Below are 21934 nucleotides of genomic sequence, written 5' to 3' on the forward strand. Positions count from 1 at the left end.
GAAAGATCCACATCAACTTTTCCTGTAAGTTTCACATTACGTTGAAACAAAGTTACGCTAAAAATATTGGCATTTGGCAGAAACCTCTTCTCCAGTCAGCAGGAACTGTCTCAAGCTGCAGTTCCAGTGGAGTCACATAGTTGTAGACCCAAGTTTAAGAGCTCTTTTCACTGTTTCACAGAGGAGCAATTTGAAAGAACATCTGCTTTTAAAGAAGTTCTTCAGCTGGAGTGGGAGCCCTGAGCAGATTAGGGCATGCATAAACCATGTTTCAAAAGAAATGGGGACAGAGTACAACCCGGCCATTTCTCAGTCCTGTTTTCCCCCTTCGTGACGCAACAGCTTTCAGCATCTTACTGTAACAGATGCCAAACATTTCCCTTCCTCCTACACTGCCAGTGAGGCCTTGTAGGGGACACAACAGTGAGTGCTTGGCTGGCTGTGTATCCATGCTAATTGTGGAACTGCACATGGTAATCCAAGATGAAGCAACAGGATATAGGGGAAAAAAAAAAAAAAATAGAGGTGGGTATGTCGGGGGATTCCCAGAATCCTGAACAATCAGCAACACCACCTGATGCACAGCAGCACACATGACACCAGGAGTCCAGCTCCTTAAACAACCACAGCCTTTCCCCTCCTGTCCCACGTGAGAACCTGAAGAGGTCACCAAATGAAAAAGAGGAACAACAAAAAGGGTGGTTTTGGGGCTGAGTGGGTTTTAAATTTTGGTGGTGGTGGGTGGGTTTTTGTTTTGCTCTCATAACAGTTTTTAAATAAAAGCCCCTCTTAAACAGAGCTTTGTTGAAGACAACTTCCATCCCTCACCATGTCTGTAAAACTTAGGACCATTGCTAAAAGGTAGTCTCATGCCATGAGCGTCTGTATTCCAAACAGAACCTTGTTTTTGTAACCTCTTCTGCATTCTGTTCTTGCATATACTTTGCAACAACTTAAAAATTAATGATTAGTCCTTCCCCTTTATCAGGAAAGGGTGTTTCTGCAGGCTATGGCATGCCCATCATAAAAGAACATACAGACGACCCAAAATCCTGACTTACACAATTTAAACTACTAATTTCGCATATGTAACAAATTACCCACTTCTAATTAGTTAGAGAGACATTAGAAGGATTTTCAAGTGACAGGAAATTTTCAAAACACTTACTATTATCCTGGACCTTGGCACTTCCAGTCCAAAAGCTTTCGCTTTCACTTTTGTCACAAAGAATCTCATTTGAATTTCTTCTAATAAAAAATTCCATGTCTGCAAGTTCATCAATCTTGTTTCCTTTGTGGCTGCTGTGGCTGTTGCAGCTGCTTTGTGATTTAACCCCAGACTCACTAAAGGACAGAAGATGAGCATCTGAGGTTGAGGGTCTGCAGTCTAAAGTTCGCTGCAGTTCAACAGTGCCACTGCCTCTGGGTATTGCTATGGAAGGGTTGGGATGCTGCAGCTGTTTTATGGAAATGCATTCCTTGGGAAAGTTTGTTGTGGCCTTCATAAAAGGGTCATTAGTGTTCTTCAGGTTGGTTCCCTTTTCATTAGCTGAATCAGTCAAAGATGAAGATCTTGAGGTCTTCAAAGAGGTGTATTTACCATTTTGATCACTAGGATTTTGTGTTTGCTCTTTAGACATAAACCCCAGTTTAGGAAATGTTGTCAGATCTTCCGTCAAAGGTTTAACTCCGGTACTAAGACAGGAAGGATGAGTTTCCGGTAAGCTTCGTCTGCATGTGCTGAAACACAACATGCAATAATTAGGAAAAAAACCCACAAATTAGAGCATCAGTTGCCCAATCTAGCCACATTTTAAAGCTTGAAAGAACAAATTTAGTTATTTAATTATGTGCTTTGAGTTCCAATGTATGAGTATTTTAAATTTTGTGTGAGGCTGAATAGGTTTGTGTTTTTTCAGGTGTTTTATCTGACTTTTTTTTAAGAGTTAGAACAATAAAGCTCTATACCCATGTAGGCACACACAATTTGGGTATTGCTGCTACTCCACTACCTTCTTTCACAATTAAATAGTTGCTTTCTCATTTTCTCCATGCAACTGTTGAATAACCAAATGCATTTTATTTGCATGTCTGTGGAAGATTCTCAAGGAGCTTCTGACTGGCAGCACAAGTCAGTATGCCAGAGACTGTAAAACCTCTCTCACAAAAAACTTTTTAAAAAAGTCATATTTTCCACATTCAGCATGTGAGAGAGACAAAACTAGTAGAAAAACCCCTATTAGCACTTCAAATTTGGGTTTTCCTGTCACACTATTTCTACCATTACATCCATTTAGTGACAGAACTGGAGTTAACAGAAATTCAAAGGTGGCAGTTCAACAGAAATGTAACTGAGAGCCTGTCGTTGGTCTGCAAAAAACAGACACCTGCCTGAACATGTTCTGGTTTTCTTGAGGGCAGGGAAGGAATGCATTTGACAAAGCAAAGTACCACACCTGTGTATCCATTTACACATGGGTACAATAAAGCAGTGACACTAGCCTGGGACATAGAAGGGCCACTTCCTTAAAGGTAAGTAAGAACATAGCATTAGAAGTAAGTTACATATCCAGGGGAAGCAAGTCTAACTTTTCTATGCTGGTATTACTGAAGAGTAGTCACTACAGCTCTTTAAAATTACCTCAGAGTTTGTTCTGCTACGAATCAGAATTATTTTTGGAGGTAAAACGTCTCTATAAGCATAAAGCTGCTTCCTTACCCCTGAGGAGTTTCTGCACCAAGGTTGGGTGGTGAGTTGGCTGGCAGGGGCAGGCCTGGGTGCCTTTGGTCTTTATTTGCAGGAGTACATCCCAGCAGTGCTTCACCCAGCACAGTTGGTACTGACTGCACGTGTCCCTGACAGGGAGAAACCTTCAAGGGAGATTTTAACAGTTAGAGAAATTCAGGATAACAAATTACGGCTTTGCAGAGTTCAGCCTGAAAGGAAAAATATATTAATACTCTTCCTACCATGTTTAATAACTCCAACTAAAGGTCACTCAGTCCATGAGGTGGAAAGACAATGAGATGTTTTTTGAACCTTACAGGTTTAAAAGACTGTTCAAATTAATTCATTTCCCCTCCCAATTAACAAGAAACTTTTCAAAGAAAGTGTTCTAAGCAAGTGGAAAGGAAGACATAAAGCTCTGCTCTTGGTAATTGCCAGTGCAACAATGTTTCTAAAATAACTGCAATAATTGTCAGTCAGAAATAGATTTCTGAGCTCAGCTGAAAATCCCAGAGAAAATCAAAACTGTGAGGTCTGACAGCATTACCAAAGATCTAGATGTGAACTTTCTTGTAGCAAGAAAATCTTTGCACCAGAATTCTAGAAAGTGTTAAGTAAAGAAATCCTACATTGATTAAATCACCATCCTAAGAAATCTGTAATTCATTTATGAATACAACAGGCCTACCAAATTAGCAAGTATCTTTGGAATAGTAGTTTTTCTGTGGGGGTCCTTCCCTACTCCAACATCCATATTTTACTCCCACATGCTCCACTTACTGCTGGGAAGTTACACTACAGGCTTGTTAGCATCAGCTCCAAAACATTTCCTTTTTGCTTTGGTATTACACAGCTGTCAGGCACCAAGTCAAGCTCTCAAAAAAATGCTGCAGATAATTAACTCCACACAAGAAATCAGTACTATCACATACTTATTAACATAGAATATGGCTTCAGCTAATTACTCCCACATACTCAGATCCCCCAAAAGGGGAGTAACAAATAGCTTCTGGTTTCCTTACTAGAAAGCACACCCTCTGGAACCACTTGGAAAATGGTTGCAAGGCATTTCCCAAAGAGGACAAAAGTGATAAATGATCCAGTCCTTTGAAGGAAGGCAGACTGGAAAATGAGAAGTAAATATCTTCGTTGCTTTAATGAAAAACTATGGTAAAACAAGTTATGAATTCAGATCATGGTAATTCTTCAGCAGGGCATTTGGAATGTTAAATACAGACCAGCTTTGTGTGTGTCAACCAGGCTGCTCAATGCCTGAATTATGCAGAAAACTAAAGAAAGGCAAACTGAGCACCAAAAGCTGCTAACTGTACCCAAGTACGAGCTGTGGAAACACAAGACTGCAATCCTTTGCTACTCCATGCAGCCCTGCAGCATGCTCTTCCTCAGCAGAAAATACAGGATAGGACACTCTCTTCATTGAGTGTGCTTGTCCTGTGCTTGTTACCTCACGTTGGTTCCTTGTGAGGTTGTTAAAGACTGCTAATCACTATATCCAGCCATTAGCCAGATCTGCACAGCTGCCTCTGCACAGAACACGACCCCCGTCCCTCCCATTCCAGAGCTTCCTGAAGAGTGGCTCCTCCTGCCTAAAATGCAGGTTTGGGTCCAAAACACTGGGGAAAAATTACAAGTTTGGGGCAAGTTTGAAGTACTGTTCTTCAGCTAAGTTGCCATGATTTTTCATTTGCATTTCCACACTTAAGTTACCGAGACTGTTTTTTGACCTTTGAGAGTTTACATCTCTCAATGATACCTGGCAGGTCACTCACAAAAGAAATAAAAGTAGACATGAGAGTACTAGAAAAGTCACATCCCCTTTCTGTACTGAAACAACCTTCAACTGCTGCTTGTGCAGTCCAAAATATCCAAGTGCAGCTGAAGGTTTTGGGCTCAAGCACAAAATAGTTAAATAACATGAAAAGCAAAGGTTATAAACTTCACAACTCCTTTGTGTTTTCTCCCTCTGCAAGAATGCATGATCAGGCAGACCAGCTCCAAAGGAGAAGGGGGCAAAAAGTATAGTAAAAAAAAGAACCCAATCAAACAAAAATCGAGCAAACAAAAAACCCAACAAACCACCAACATCCAAGGCTTAGTAGCTTTTGCTCCAATTATCACAAGGCAAGATGTTCAATTCATGCCCAGACAAGTTGGAAAGAACTCAACACAGTCTCCAAGGGATTATATTTATCCTTCTACTTTCCAATCTAATCCTTATTTAAGATGTTTTGAGAAGTGACATAATAATTATGTAACAGCCACACATAACAGAGCAAGACATTACCTCAGGAGAAGATTTTGTGTGTTTAGCATCAACATTTCCACTGTTCTCAGATGACTTCCTTTTCACACCCCCAATTCTTTTTGATTTATCTGGAAGAGAAGGTGATCAAGATTAGTCTATCATAAATAACTTACTTCAGTGTTTGAAGGACAAAAAGTAATGGGTCTTACCACATTTTCCATTGTTGTCATATATGATTTCAACATGAATTAATTCTGGATCAAGAGTTTTTAAAGCTGGAATCTTGAAAAGGACAGGAAACACAGAAGAGAACATTTAGAGAGGTGAAACTCTATTCAAATATATTTATTTTAGATGTGGTGATATGGACTAAGCTTAGACACAACTTCTAGGTTTTTTTGAATACCAAACTGAATTCAACAACGTACCATGTGACAGTGTTTCTGCATAAAAACACAAACTGGTGCTGGAGAGCACTGTCTGCACAGTACAGAAAGCAAAGAAACAGAACATGTTTGCTTCATTCTTAGAATAAAAATTCCAGGTCTCCCTCATTTTTCATAGAAAGGTATTTGTTATTTAACAATCTACCAGCAACATAAAGAAACACTTTGGGTTATATTGTTCTGACACCCACGCTTAAAGATTACAGTAAAGACAGAAATAAAAATGGTGTTGGCAGAGATATAAAAGTTTGCACTTATTCCCCATATCCATTTGTAAACCACTGCAACTGGTTCTTACCTCCTGACAGTTGACTTCCAGAGTTCTTGTAGCTGGATTACCATTGACAACAACTGCTGTGAACCACTGAGTAGAAGGGTCCAAGCTATAAATCCTAATTTTTGAACCAATAATATTTTTTCCACCTAAAAAATTAGGGATAGAAAAAAAAAGAGCCTAAGACAGAGGCTTGAAGATGACTACAGTTACCAAAATTAATTTCTCCTGTCTTTACAGTATGACTGTAAGTTGCAATATTTACCTTTTCAAAAAAAGTCACTCCCTGCATGTACAAGCACATTACTACAAATATGCTGGTATGAACCCAGTAACTAAGAATTTAAAGCTGGCAAACAAAAGTAACAATTTTAAATTTGACTAGAAAAGGAAGCCTCTATACAACACCCTAGAAGTTCTCATAAACAAGCAACAAACTGCAAAAAAAAAAAAAACCCAATCAAGTTACTTGAAACAATAAACAACTCAATTTTTGAGAATTCCTACAAGTTTGATCTATTTTACAAGTACCAGGCCATCTATATGTGCCTAAATTACATACTCTTTCAAAAGGAATACTTGAAACTTAAACATCTACAATCCTTCACATTTTGCATTCACTGCTGTGAGAGTAAAATCAGTACTTTTAAAAAGCTTTTATCCCCTAGAACAGATTACCAATTAAGTAAACCAACACTGCAAGGATTTCCCTTTGGACTTGAGCATTTATTGCCAGTTTTCCGCTCCACAGTATGCCTGTACCTTGGACCAAGCGTGTCTCATCAAGGTGTTTCTTAACCAAAGCCTGAATTTCTTCATTTACATTTTGATCATCCTTAAGAGAAAGCCTGGAACTGTCCACATCCTATTTCAAGGGAAAAAAAAAAAATTGCATTCAGAATAACACTTTTATAACAAAATCCCACAATATTTAAAAACAAGATGGCAGTAATTCATACAAATCCTGTTTTCATACACCAGTTACCCATCAGTTCTAAGATGCTGGATTCAAGGTAGATAACAATTTCTTATCACTAATTTGCAGCGAGTCTGCAAGACAGACTGAAGTGAGCTCTCCAGGTCCACTTTAATATTGTTCTGAAAATAACCCAGCTTTGTCGTACCACATTGCTAAAGAGCAGTAAGTTTGACTGAAGCAGTCATTCTTAACTTAGGACTTTAAGTTCTCAAAAGCAGCAGCATATTTGTCCTGCGCGTATGCAAATAAAAATATTTTATATTTCTATTTATGATAATGCCAGGATCCAGTCCATCTCAAGACACCATTATAAAATGTTTATATGAATGAAAACAGAGTAAGCTACATCTAAATTATTCATCAATCTTCAGCATAATGTAGATGTATTATTTTTTCCTCTTGAATTCTTGAATGAGAATTGATTCTGAAATGGAAAGGTCACAGCAAGTTTCCACCCAAGGCTCAAAGAGTGCAAGTAAGAAAGGGGTTTGGGACTCGGTTTTATCTTTTTGTCCCAGGCACTGATCTGATATTTGTAAGAGGCAGAAAACTGAAGAACTAGAAGTCAATAAACTGTTATTCAAGATGCCAGTAAAGCAATCTTTTCCACTGCAATGCTGAGATAAGGCTTCTGCATAAAGAGATCTCAAGCCTGCTGTTGAGCCAACATAAGCAAGACAACCATCTACAACCCAAATTTGGCTTTTAGTGACTCTCTTGTCAGTTTCTCTAATAGATTTGTGTATTTGCTGACTGTTAACAAGTCAAAGTAGAACACTAAGGATGGCACTACTTGCAGTCTCAACGTGGGACAACCATTACTGCTTTTATTTCAGACTGTTTACAGGTCTTGAGAATAGTTTCACAAAAAGGCTAAATTCTTTATCTTTAGCAGATACTATTTCAAACACCTGCCAAGGAACAATTCTTTCAACCCATCTGTACCTAATTTTCACTAACAAACTTTCTTCTGGTGGTCAGTACAGGGACTGGTATTTCAACCACCTCATTTACATTTTGCCCAATTCCTCATTTGTTCATGATTAGCAGTGATGTACTTCTGTTAAATAGCAAGATATATGCCAGACATTCCTGCAACACCTTGCACAGTAATGACAGTCATGTTCGAAAGAACAAAGGGAAACTATTCCAGGTTATTCCCAAAATCAACATGGAACTGCTGTGACCTGAGCTGAATAACTGTCCTAGCACACTCCCTCATCCAGCTCTCCTAAGTGAGCCTCCCCTGAATCAGCTCCAGACGGTTTTTAATCAGACACATTACATTCAGAACTGATATTTGTGAGTTACAGAAATAAACACCTACTACAACTTTTTACCATCTGAAATTTGCATTTCAGTTACATTACCCTGATGCATCTTAAGTATCAAGATTAGAGATTCATCTTTCCAATGCCAGTCAAGGTTACCTTGATGGGCGTCAAGAGGTCTTTAGAAAGAAAAACACATTTCTCTTCACCCAGGTAGCGCACTGAAACAAGTGATCCCATTCCAGCTTTGTCCACTAAGGACTTGTAGGTCTAAAAAAAGTGATAAACATGTTATCAGAGACAGAGTAACATCTCATTATTCCTCCTTTGCATTTAAAAAAACTAATTTTGCTTCTATTTTCTCTGTTAAGTTACCAGACCTACATGCAACTCTTCAAAACAAAGCTAGTTTCCAATAAAACTTCTAATACACACCTAATGAAAGTTACTGGACACCACTTGAAATTAATTTCAGATACCAGCATGAATTAGGAATTCAGTGCAGGTGGCAATCATTAGCAATTAATCATTCATGTCCACAGGAAAAATTTATTAATGTAATAATTCTAACTGCAGATATATTACTAATAAACCTCCTTATGGTAGACTGGGGAAGTAACTAGCAAATCAGTGAATGTCTGCAGCATAGTTTACAATAAAGTTCTCAAAACTTGTGCAGCACTAATAATACACTGAAAGCTTAATTTAGATACATGTGATGATTTTGACAGCCTCACAGCTGTTATAACACTGCAGTACAATGATGAAGTTGTGTTCAGGTATATCAAAGGCTTTAAGAACAGTCAAGAAAAAAATTTTCCTTTAAAAGCTTCTGAACATGTCCTAATGTGTTCAGAATTAAACTTTGTCTAGTGACAGTAACAGATCTGAGAGGACAGGCACCAAGAGCCTGGAAAAACAAAAGTGGCAACTGTAACTCCTGCCTACCCTAAAGGTGTAATTGTGTTCCATTTACAAAAAGGAAATCATTCTAATAGGAGAAGAAATACTTTTTTCAATCAGTCCTCCAAAAACCCAACCAGGTATTTTTTCTTGTCTCCACCTCAGCTAGAACTGGCAGAGGAGGGACAAGAGTCTCTCCAGTAGTAACTGGGCATTACAAGATTTCTACAACGTTACTCCATTTGTCAGAAAAACACTCTCCAATATACTTGAGCCAGTAAGTTGTGATAAGGTTTCAAATAAATTAATCCACACACCTCTTCTGTGACCTCTGCTTTCCTGCCCTGCATGATGATAAAGGGAGAAAAAGTCTTCTTTGCCAAGGCAAGATCCAGAACTGGCCTACATTTGATCCTACATCTTACTTTGCTAAATGAGCTTTGAAACATGTACCCTGCATGAACTGACAAACACTTCAGGTGGAAAACGCCAAAATTGAAGGCAAATATCCAGTGAGAACTAGTCAGATACTTGGAAATGGACAACAGCTAAGTTTAAATATGAGGGTTTTCAGAACAAGCTGTCAGCAAAACCTACCAGAGGAACTGCTCATATTAATGCACAGCCAAGAAATAAAATTAAGGATTTATATTTCCACTTTCTCTCCCATTCTATTGGTTCCTACTTCCAGTAAGTATCATCTTAGATTGACTTTGCTTAAGACAGACCGACCAGCTAAAATGCAGCAATATGAATTACAATGCATACCATATACTTAGCAAAGTTAATAGTATTAAAACATAGACTGCATCTTCAGCATAATGCATATTCAGTAAGTTTACATGTTTGCATCCTCACTTATCTCACTACTTTCTTGAGCAGCAATATCCAAAGTAAAGTACAACTATACTGGCTGAATACATTAAGAAATGCTTCCAGTTCACTTCCCCCCTGGGTAATTTACCTATTCAGCCATGCATAGCAGGTACAGAAAGCTTAGTTCTCTCCTCGTACAGTATAGCTCAGCTTTTTGTATGCAGAAAATCTGAATCTCACAAATCATTCATGCCAGGCAGGCATCACATAAGAGTAATCTGAATTATTTTTGTCTCAAGATCAAGAATCACCATAGCATTAACTTGAGGCAGAGTCAAAAAATTAAAACCACAGGCTATCCTTAAAAACCTATTATTTACACTTTTTCTGTCTATTCTTAAGAGGAATTTCATGGAAGAAGAAACAAAACCCAAGACTAGAGGGAGAATGAATTAACAATGTATAGAACAGTGGTCTAAGAGAGAAGCAAAGTCCTAAAAATACACCCTTGTGTCCACCAACTTCAAATGCTGATGAGCTCTGTCAGCTCGAGCTGCACAAAGATATTTTCTCCCTTCCCAAGACATCCAGGAATGAGGCTGCCCTCGAGATATTCACACTGGTGACAATGCTGTCCCCAGAAGGTGGAACTGCAGAACCAAAGTGAGTCAAGCCAAGAGGGCACTTGCCATTGCAGGCCACTGGACAGGAGGCATGGACTGGGTTTTTCTCTCAGCCAGCACCAGCTTTTGCTCCACCAGGAATGCTATCATCATCCGGCTGTAGACTTCGATCCATCTCCGCTTTTCCCATGATTCCTCATCAAATTCTACACAGATCTACAGAAAGGAAGCAAAGTGAAGCAGTGACTACCTATAAAATTCAGACACATTCAACATGGAAAAGATAAAACCACCAATCTACTCAAAACTAAAAAAAGTCATTAAATATACTTATAATTCCAGCATGATTATTGCCTGTCACATAATCAAGCAATCACTAAAGCACCCAAGGGTGACCCAGCATTTAATAAGTAACAGTCAATGTTAATTGGTTTAACATCATTACTGTCACATAAAATATTTACATTTAAGTTTACAACTTCCCCATCTCAAAAAGTTTTATGTTGCTCAAGGATAGTTAAATATGTTAACACTGTCACTGGTGTTTACAAGAAGGGAAAAATACACACAGCCTCCCCTAAAGTCCACAGTAGTGGCACATGGATTTTCCACAAACTCTAGAGCACTGGAATAAACAAGCTGCTTTTTCTCCAGAAACATTTTAAAAATACCAATCCTAAAGAATAACTTCAGCAAATTTAATGAAAGCACAAATGACAGAAGGACAGTAAAGGTGATCAAATTATGTAATGTATGTAATGTGAAGAAGGTCACTTCCTGACTGCTTTTAACTCCTATTTATCCTTATGAATTTCAGAAACAACTACGCAGATTTTTCAAAAGGAAAACAATTTCATGGCAAAAATATGATGGTTTGACCAACGTCTCTGGGATACCATTATCCTAATTTCAAAGGCAACAGGGGAGATCAGCAAATTATTGGGAAAGACCACAAATACAACTTGGCCTGAATACAGGAACTGGAACATCTTGGTAGAAAACTCTACTCTTGGAAAAATCATTTCTTCTTCCCAAAGAGTACAGCAATCCAGCCTAAATACACTTCACAAACAGAACAGAAATCTCAGTTGAGTGAATCTCAAAAACATTTCCTGTTGTTTTATCATCCCTCTCAGGGGAAAAGCAAGTGAAAACATGCACACAAACAGCATTACCACAACCAGGAGTCATAGAACTAATGCGTGCAGAAATGAACTTAGTAATTTCGAGATGCACAGAAACAATGAAAGAGATAAGCAAATAACAACCAGAACCAGAACGGCTTGTTTTGTCTACTGCATCAACACCGCACACACTAGAAAATACAGTTGAGAAAGTAACTTCAACAGCAGTTGACAGTCCTTCTATACAAAATAAAAATTGAAATAAATACTTCTACTCTTTTACAGGATAAATACTTAATCCCCCCTCTCAGTCCATTATTATTTCGGGTCTATCACGATTGCACCGAACTTCGAGAGGAAAGGAGATGGGGTGTGTTCTGGTACAAAGCTCTCCACACCTCCCATTGCTCACTCTGCAACTTCTTTAACACTTCAACTGGAGAACACATCAAGTCAATTGCTTCTGGCAGAACCGTAACCAGCTACAAAGCTCACAATAGAGTCCCCATCAGCAGCCCCTTCTCCTTTGCAGAGAAAGTCCCGGAGAGTTTTCTGTACCAAGAACCTCCTCCTCACTTAGCAGCGCGGCACGGGGCTCAGCTCCGCGCCCAAAAATGGACAAAGCTCCACCCCTGCCGCGATCCACGACAACAAGCCGGTAACAAAGTTTACGCTTTCAAGAAAGAGTTAGAAAAATCCCAAGTTTCGTTTTGTTTCACAAGTAAGGGATACTTTTTCAGTTAATCAGAGGTCACTAAGTTCTCCTCACCAAAAAAGAGAAAAAGAGACAGTCAAAACGGAAAGATGGTGCTGTTCTCGCTGTCACAGGACAGCCATCCAAGTCCTCTGTAGAAACAAGCACAATGTTCAAGATGCTGCTGCTACAATGGATTTTTGTCCTTGGGAAGTAAGCACTCAGTTTATACTCTAGTAAAGTGTCCAGCCATGGCTGAATACTTTTAATGACTACAGTTGCCAAATAAAGCCCCTGAACAACTTCACAGCCAAACCCTAAACACTGCTTGACTTCCACACAAAATACACAGCCAAGCAATTACACCCAGGCTAGCAATACTTATGCGTTCAAAACCCCCCTTGGTAATCATTAATAAGAAGAGGCCACCATGCAAGAAGAGTCCGAGAGACCTCCAACACCACGCATGAACCTGGTATAACTTTAAAACCTAAATACTTGTTCGTGACCAGCTGCTCCAAAGAAAAGCCACCAACTCCAACAACACTGGAGGGTTTCGGTTTCAACTCTGGAGGCAAAAACCTGTTCACAAGTGGCAAGTCCTTAAATTACCTTTAGGAAATAAACCACAGGCACAGCGGGTGCGGTAAAAACCTGCTCTTCAAAATGCCGGTGGAAGAAAGCACATTTATAATTAGTTAGAGATAATTTGCGGCATTAGTACGAACACATCGGGGACTTGGGCAGGGGTGCACGTTTCCAAACACGTTGGCCAAGACGCCGTCTCCTTTCCCCCCGAGAGCAGCATGTGCACAAACGAGAACACACACCTACACCAACTTCCCCAGCCACACTCTTGATTTCGCAGGTGTCTCTGAAAGTTCCCGGTTACCTTCAGGTCTTGTTTGGATATATCCGTGTGTGATACAGCCCGGATCCTGCCCGATTTCCAGGGCCATTCCGAGATGAGGCTGGCGTCCCACGTCCTGTCCTCCTCCTCCGACAGGCAGAGGAACCTCTTCCCTACGAGCAGCGACCAGCTCCCCTCGAGCCTCAGCACCATTTTAACTCATCAGGAGGCCTTCAGCGAGGAAAGCGACGGAAGGAGGAGAGAAACACACAGGGCAGGGCGGTGAGCGCTTCCTCCTTCCCCTCCCGGCCGGCCCCCCCCGCTTCTCCCAGCGGCTCCAGCCGGACCCCCGGGCACCTGCAGGTCACCCCCCCGCCTACGGTCCTGTTAATCACTACTCGGCGGGGGAGGCTGGAACAAAACACCAGAAGGTATTTCCAGAATGGCTGCAGCGCAGCTCCCGGCCATTCCCACCCCCGCCGCCTCTTTGTTTCCTCCTCCGAGGAGCCAGAGCGCCGGGCGGCAGCTGAAGGGAGAGAGCAGGCGACCAGGCCAAGCTCCTTCCGCATAACCAACAACCCGGCCTGCCCACCCGGGCAGATCTCCAGCCCTGCCCCTGCCCTCACCTGCTCCCCCCCGGCCCCGCTGCCGGCGCACCCCGCAGTCACACCGGGCACGGGTCCCGCTCCCCTCCACCCCCCCGCCCCGACCGCCGCCGCGGCCAAGCGACACTGTCGGCGCCGCGCCGCGCTCACGCCCCCTCACCCGTGCGCGCGCCCCCGTCCCGCACATCTATTGGCTGCGCTGCACCAGCGGGGCGGGGCCGGCAGCGAGTCTCCCACCGCGATTGGCCTGGAGGGGCGGGGCCCGCGCGCCCAGCCACACCCCCGAAACCGTTGCTCAGCAGATGGCGGATAAAAAAATAAAAACGATATATCCTTCCGCATGAGCTTCGAGGGAAGGAGTCCCTCGGGGCCAGCCCGCGGCCCACCCGCAGCTGAGTCCCAAGGGAGGCACGAATGCGCTGTGGGCCGCGGCGCCTCTCTAGGTCCGTGTTCCCACCTTGGGATCGCCTAGCCTCCAGCTGTAGGAACTGCCTTTAGAGGCGGCGGAGGGATCGAACCGAGGCCAGAGCGTGTGATACGACCCCTTATACGTGCGGCTCGCGGCGTACTCAGATATAGCACAGGGGGCGGTGGCACCTGCGGGGCGTCTCCGCGCATGCGCACGGGGCGGGATCAGCACCTGCGGGAGGCCCACAGGGCGCCATCTTGTCATGCTGAAGGGAATGGGGATGGGCGGGTCCTGTGGGGCAGGGGCTGGGGTACAGGGTGAAACATGACAAAATAACAATGTGTCCCAGGTTTCTGAGGAGGATGGCGGGCTGTGGAGGCGCTCCAGTTGCAGTTGATGGAGGTTGTGTAGTTGCATCTAAAAGCAAATGGCTTCCAGCAGCTCACACCTTTAACATGAGACCTGTTGTGTTCTTACAAATAACAAGGCAAGATGACAGAATCCATACCCGGTTTGGATTGGAATGGTTCTAGTGCCTCGCTGCCCTCACAGGGAAGAATTTCTTCCCTATATCTAATCTAAACTTATTGCCTTTCAGTTAAAAGCCATACCAAATGAAAACCAAGGAGTTAAACGGATAATATGATATGATCTGGGTGATGGTGTTCAGCAGCAACCCAAAAAGACAGTCATACTCCTCTACCATAAGACTTTCCCACCGGAGCATGTGGGAGGAAAAGACCAAAAGTGCAGGGAGTACTCAAGGCAAAGAAGCTGTCGACTCATCCAGTTTACTAAAATCTCACAGTGCTCAGCTTGTGTTTTCTCCAGGGTTCCTTCCATCACCAGCGGTGTCTGAGCTTCAACAGCCCCCGTCAGAGAGCAGTGGGATATTGCTGCCATGTTGTGGTGTCATCCTCCGTTTTCACCAAGAATCCATTTCCACACTTATGTTAAATGTGTTTTAAAAGTCTTTCCCACCAATTTGCCTCCACTGATCATTTGCCTATTACATTTAAATAAACACCTTTATGTATGAAAACAAAAGGCACAAAAAAATCCTCACATGCCATGATGAGGAAATTGCTGTTTACTTCATGGAAATCAGTTTAATTTCTTTGACAACCATAGGCAATCTCCAGTGGTTTATATAAATGAGATAAACTTAGTAATTGCAACAATTTTCAGCAGGGAGAAACAAAAGAAAGAAAAGTGAATAATAAATGATGGATCAGCAACTATGTGCAGTCTGAAGAGCCACTCCTTAGCTGGCATTGAAAGAAAAAACAGGTATGTTTGCTTCTCAGATTTAAATATTTACTATATAAACCAGACCTGCAACATGGAATTTGTGATATCATATAAAGCAAGCTAGATGTGAAACTACCAAATTATTTCTTTCATCATAGACTTTAGGCTCGTGTAGCAGCGACTTTACAACTGACACATCACACCATGTAGGTGTTGCATAACCTCATTATTTAAAGCCCTTAGATTTTCTGCAGAGAGAACACTTTGCCTCAAAGAGTAGATGATTAATACGTGCAGGAAGAGGGATGTCAGGCTATAATGAAGCAATATTAGTCAATGCAATAGATCAAGCTGTTGGTAGCACTCCAGTTGCCTAATAGTATTTTTTTTCCCATTAGCATCAGAATAAAGGAAAGCTTTAAGGAGAGATTTGAACGACAACATGAGTTTAGTGAATGAGCAGCTCCCACATGCAAAGAGTGGCATGGAGGTTGGTCAAAGGTATTTTAAAATTTAATATTTTGGGTAAGTCCTGGCCTAGAAGGCTGAGAGTAAACAGTGACATAGTCCATGAATGCCCTTGAAAATGAACTTATATAGGAAAGGATGCTAAAAGATGATTTAATCAAAAAGCAGCATTCTGAATGTACATAAAGTAAAATGAATTGTCAGGGACCAGAAGAGAAGATGAGGAAGCAGACAGAGCACAAGTTGATGAAAGTCTGGACAAAACTCAATCAGGGTACAAACAAGCTTTCAAAGTCCTGAAAGAGTAGAGGTATTCAAACCCTAAGGGCTAAGTAGAAGCCACATAACTGAAGACTTTTTGCTTTTGAAACAGAGAAGGTAATTAGCTACTTGCTTCCCTTTTCTAGGATTCTTCACTTCTTGAAATTAAATAAAGACCAAATATCTTTCCTAAATTATCTAGCTTCTTTAGAAGTTATAAATTAAAGGTAACCAGTAAAGATTTGGGTCAAAATGTGAAATACAGAAAATTTAAATTTATTACTCTAAACATCTCTGATTTTGCTGCATCATTTAAGAACATGTTTCTCAGTATTACAACCATACAATACAGGAGAAAATACATTGCTTTTCTTACCTGGTTATTTTATCACCACTCACAACAGTCTCCACAAAAACTAATGTCTGCTAGAAATACTTTGTGTGTCTATGTCCACCTTCAGTGTGTCAAGAGAAACATCAAAATGTTCATAAATAAGTTTCAGGCTAACCCTATGATAATGGCACAGATGCAGCTGTCTCACTCTGCATTATTTACCTCTGAAAACACAATGTCTCTTGAAGTACCTGCAAAACAAAGCAGTGCACTAAATAGGCAGAACTGATTAAACCTCAAAACCACAGGTTTCAGCCTGTTCTTCTGCCTGCAAGAAGTCTTGAGCATAATTTTTTCCAGCTAGCCCTACCTACTGGGTTGAACTAGTAATAGGTAAGCCTTTAGCTCCTACATGAGAAAGGAGTAATCTCTGCAAACAGGAGCTCTTTAAACAGTAACTTCAGAACACATTTGAATAAATTCTTCCTTTCAGCCACCATTAAGTAACAGAAAATTTCTCTTGTGTGGGGTAACACTGGGGGAAAAGCAGAAGAGGCTTTGAGGTTTGAATTTAATTATTTGAATTTAACAGTTCAGTTGAAATTGGAATTTAGCAATAAAATTCAGTGGCCAATTTTATGCCTAAACAATTGCACATTCAGGCATTTACGCCTACCTCTCTGCATATAAAATCTGGATGTTCTATTCAAATATTTGTGCTTGAAAATTGGCCTCCCACTACCTAGAAGTATTTGATGTCACAGGCACTTTACAAGAAAGGGATGTTTCAGTCAGAAAAGAGGCTGTAAGTAACATTAACTGTCCTGGCACCATGTTCTCCAAAGATGTTCTCCATATGAGGGAAGAGATTGTCTTTCAGGGCTCTCCTGCATTTCCAGGTTAAACCTACAAACGTGTGCAGCCACAACAAGCAATGATCAGTTCAGAACTTTATGGACCTGGTTTTTACAGTCTCTTCTGTGGCAACATTTAAGGTCTCCATTCTCAATCAAAGGCCCTCTGAATAGGGGGCTGTACAAGCACAGAAGAGGAACATGGAGTCCTTTACATTCTAGTGATTAATGATGGAGGTGGAAGGACGTGTGATTAAAGTTGTAAGTGCTTATGGTCAGGCTATGAAACCACCAGCTGTGTTGACAGCATGGTGCCAATAGCACCAGGGCTGTGGGTTTGATCCCTGTACAGGACATTCTCTTAAGAGCTGTGCTTGGTGATCCTTGTGGGTTCCTTCCAACCTAGAATATTCTGTGAACTGGAAGCAGAGCTTTGGGAGATAACCCATTAGCTCATTTCTCCAGTATGTCTTGAGATGTGGTGCTAAAGAACGAGCAAAAACTACCAGAGACTTTCTTATTCAGTAGCACCAAACCAATGTAGTTAAATTACTCCTTAAGTAGCTAATGTAGATCAGTCACTACTTATATCCAGCCTAGCTCTAGTTATAGCAGGAAAAGATAAAAGCCTGTAGGAACTCCTTACTCAGGTAGAGCCTCGTTACCTCAGCACACCTCTCCTAGATCAGCTTTGCAAGAGTGGCAGGACTGGTTCCAGGTCCTTTTTTCAGTGATTATCTCTTTACCATAAGTTAAAATAAAATAATTCGTGTCTTACTTAAGTTAATATTTTCTCACTGTCTGAAGCTGAAGGAAGTACATATTTTGATATGAAGTACATTTTAATTTTATGCAAATAAGTTTACTTGCTGATGGAAGAGATTTTATGAGAAATGCTGACCTACTCTTTTCTACTCCCATACATATTCTGCAGTGGGGACTGTCTTTTGCTAGTGATGAGTTACTAGGACTTCAATTTTTTATCCCAACTGTAGAAATAGGAAATTGTGAGAGGACTCTTAGGATGATAAATCAGGATCAATTATTACATTTTAATTGACTATTAATTTAACATTTAATTATTTAATTTTGTGTTAAGTATTATCTGGGGATTGGAATTAGATATTAAATTCTGCACACTAATTCTAAAGTTAAATTAGTATTTATAGGTAGAGTAATGCAATAACCTTTACAAAGTAACCATGAACAAACATTAGACATAAAGTGTGGTGAGTAATTCCATGCTGGTTTTGTTTTTCCTTGGCTGCTTCAGAGAAGGCCTGTTGTGGAAAAAAAAAAAAAGCCCTTTCCCCTCATGTGTTAATACATTATCAGTTAATAATTCAAAGAGTTTGGGGTATCATTCTTTAATAAAAGAATGCAAATCATTATTATCTTGATGGGTATATTTGAACCACATCGTAGAAACCACCACCACAGCAAGAATGTCTTGGTGATGTACAAAAGGAGACATTGAAAGGTGGGTAAAGAGATACAGTGAACTTTAATCAACATTGTTTAATGATCTGAGGAAAGTTGGTCCTTGTTAATTAGCCTAACCTCCCAAAGGCTCACACCAAAACTGCAAACAGAACATGTTACTTTTATTTTGGTCCTTAATAATGTCCAGGCTCTTCCATCATTGAAACAACATAACCTGGCTGTGGCAGAGTTAAACTTCACGCCGTTCCCTGCCAGTGCCTGAGAGATTCTTATAGCTTATTCCAAGTACCTCCTGCTCTTTCTTTAAAACAGATCTGCTTTATGATAGAGTGTCTTCCTTTCGGAGAAAACGTATACCCTTCTTTTGTGGATCTGACGGATTTCAGCAGCTTGGGCTGCTGTCCATGTGCAGGTGTCAGGTCAGTGAGTCCTAGGCTGGGGACAGAAATTGTTCTAATTTTGAACTACTCTGCTATGTACTTTTTCAAAACATTTGGACTAAATTCACACTGCTGCTTTTGATTATTCAAATCCACATCTTGGAAGTCCTCTTTCAGCCTCTGTAATTTAATGCAGTTTTTGACAAAATAGTGAACATTTGAGAAGTAGTGATCGTCGAGTTAGGAGTATGTGAAATTTGGACAAGAACCTTGTGTTGCCTTAAGTTTTTTTGCATTTTGAGTGTGCATTTTTGTAGTGGAGATTCTCACGCAGCTTTATGTAAACTAAGTATTGTTTACATATTTCTCTTCTGGGAGGAGTCTTGTGATTGTGATTGATGGTGATGTTCACCTACCAGGTCGAAGAAGTGGCAACTTGTGTAGCAAATCTTTTGCCTTTTAATAAAGTGTATATATATGAAGTCGGAGAAATTAAAATAGAGCTTTCCAGCTTGACCTCCTGCTGCCTGCTTCATTCTTTCCTGTCCCCAACAGCAGCAACCTTGACTGTTCTTGAATATGTATTCACTTAAAAAGAGACTCAGCCTTTTGACTGGAGGAAGGACACACTGGAGAGTGATCTCAGTGGGTGGTTGTATGTGCATGAATCTTATTGATGGACTGCAAATCCTTCCACCCCCTGCAGAGAACACCAGCTCTCTTGGCTCTAATTCTGTCCTGTCACTTACCAAATCACCCTTGAACTGGAGCAATGGATATATTGTGTGGTTTACCTGCTACAGCAGTAACTGATTCCGTGGAAAAAATGCAGTAACTTTTCACATCAAGGGTCAAGCAAGAAATAATTATCTTTTTCTTTTTTTTTTTAATTTCTGTATATTGTGCTGATATAATGTTAACAAAGCTAAAGTAATGTATCCCTGAAGCTAGAAAGAAAGAAAGAAAGAAAGAAAGAATGAAAGAAAGAAAGAAAGAAAGAAAGAAAGAAAGAAAGAAAGAAAGAAAGAAAGAAAGAAAGAAAGATTAAGATACCAGATATTGGTGAATACAGAACTGGGAATATTTAAAAGTTGTATATTGCTAAATGTGACCTAGTTGGTACAGCACAGAACTGGGAGCCAGATCTAAAATCTAACATAAAGTGTGTCATAAGGCAGATCATTTAATTCACCTCATTTCTCTGTAAGATGGAGATAACAATAATCATTCTTATGAACTGCTTTGTGTTATGCACCTGAAAGATAAGTATTATAGCTACTAATTAAACATTATTTTAGTCTTCAAATTTACTTTCCCTGTTAAACTTTAATAAGTGTTTATGCTCCTTTAATGCCAGAGAGGAAAAGAAGCATGATTGTGAAGCAGCTGCTAAGAAATTTCTTCCAGAAGATATTTATTATTAAATTGGGATTGAGTCATCTGTTTTAGATAGAGGGTCAATGCAAGAAATAATATGTGAGAGTTGAAATTTTGAGTAAAATATATTCAAGGTAGAATCAGAGCAGATGATACCCCTGTTCCATCAAACTGGCTCCCACCCCTCCAGTACCCTCCATCTAGAAACTGGAAATAGGCATTGTGATTTCTCTTTAGCTTAGAGCAAATGGAACAGCATAGTGTTTGTTACAGATTGTTCCTGTTCTCTCAATGTCAGCTCTCCCGCCCTGTGCAGAGGTCTCTGCATCTCCACCCAACCCAGGAGAAGGGGGCACTGGGCTGTTCTAGGGCCCTTGGGATTGCTGAAGCCTGCAGTGCAGCTGGGCATTGGTACTGGCACTGGTAATTCTATCACTCACTGTATTTGTCATTGTAAACCACTTAGTGATTTTCCACTCCTCTCTATAAAGTTCTCTAAGTCAACTATGTGTCGGTGAAACTTTAGTGTCTTTTCCCTGGTCTCTCTTCACAGCTGTCAGAGACTAATGGCTGCTCTCCAAACCCAAGGCTTTGATGGTAGAGGTTTGTGCCTAAAATTAAAACAGTGGTTCTAAAGCAGATTCCTAACTCCAGTGAAACCAGGAATTTCATCCACTGATTTAAGAGATCATATGTCAGCCTTGTCTTCTTATAAGAGAAAGATTGCGATCTGTCCTCTCATCTCTTCTGAAAAGCATAAGAAGGTAAATTTGAACTTTTCCTGCTTCCCAATATTTACTGCCCTAAATAGCATAATTGCAGTTTTCTCAAAAACAGAAATGACATTTTCCAGTTTCCTATGCAGAGGAACTTCTGCTGCAGCATAGATTTTTATTGCTGCTTTTTACTCTTATTTCCTATGCACAGTTTATCACATAATAAAATTTACAGCTGCAATTTTCTAATGGGAATATAAAAACAGCCAAGTTACTCTGGGCTGTCTCTGTTGTCCAACCAACTTGGGCACATAAACAATGATGAGTAGCTCAAAACCTGTATGTCTACAGGTTGGGGTAACTGGAGATGGATTTGTTTCAAAAGCAAGTAGGGAAATATTTGAGGTGATTGAAATAATTAGCAAGGCTGAAAATGATTTTAGAAATGCAGTATTGGAAAAAAATTCAGCAAATCATTAGAGGACTGAATTTTAGCAGGCATGGTTGTATCTCAGGTGTTGGGTTCCCTGACTCACTCCATGAGATGATCAGCATTGTGCCTCTGGTTGCAGCAGAGGTTGGATGTATCTCACTGTGTATAACATGTAGGTCACAATCTGCCAGCACAGAAAATATGCATTTATTGAACCTCATCCACCAGCAAGCATCTCATTGTCTAAGCCTACTCTGCAGGGAGTGAAGAGAAGCATCTCCAGAAGGAGATTCATACTAAAATAGATGTCTAGTATAACTGGGACAAATTATCCCTCAGAGATGTCTGATCTTCCTCATTTGCTGTAGAGGTCTCTAATTACTGACTTAAGTTCTTCCCTTTCTGCTAGAGTAAATGCTGAACTAGATA

The 21934-nt window shown here is 40.5% G+C and overlaps 1 protein-coding gene across 3 annotated transcripts in view; it reads right to left on the reverse strand.

Moving 5' to 3' along the window:
- KDM3A (lysine demethylase 3A) overlaps positions 1 to 14090 on the reverse strand; it is a 30845-nt gene extending 16755 nt beyond the window's left edge. The window contains exons 1-10 of one of the 3 annotated variants that reach the window (XM_066317304.1): positions 14037 to 14090; positions 13017 to 13205; positions 10373 to 10522; positions 8124 to 8234; positions 6477 to 6579; positions 5739 to 5863; positions 5204 to 5276; positions 5034 to 5122; positions 2720 to 2871; positions 1169 to 1740 (exon numbers count right to left, since the gene is read on the reverse strand). In XM_066317304.1, the coding sequence (XP_066173401.1) occupies positions 1169 to 1740; positions 2720 to 2871; positions 5034 to 5122; positions 5204 to 5276; positions 5739 to 5863; positions 6477 to 6579; positions 8124 to 8234; positions 10373 to 10522; positions 13017 to 13187 (1546 nt within the window). In that variant the 5' untranslated portion in view covers positions 13188 to 13205; positions 14037 to 14090. Of the gene's footprint in view, positions 1 to 1168; positions 1741 to 2719; positions 2872 to 5033; positions 5123 to 5203; positions 5277 to 5738; positions 5864 to 6476; positions 6580 to 8123; positions 8235 to 10372; positions 10523 to 13016; positions 13206 to 13600; positions 13672 to 13739; positions 13969 to 14036 lie in introns of those variants that run through there. The other 2 variants (XM_066317305.1, XM_066317303.1) reach the window with 2 other exon arrangements.
- Between the last annotated feature and the right edge of the window lie 7844 nt (positions 14091 to 21934).

This window comes from Sylvia atricapilla, chromosome 4 (assembly GCF_009819655.1).
Source record: "Sylvia atricapilla isolate bSylAtr1 chromosome 4, bSylAtr1.pri, whole genome shotgun sequence".
Lineage (NCBI taxonomy): Eukaryota > Metazoa > Chordata > Aves > Passeriformes > Sylviidae > Sylvia > Sylvia atricapilla.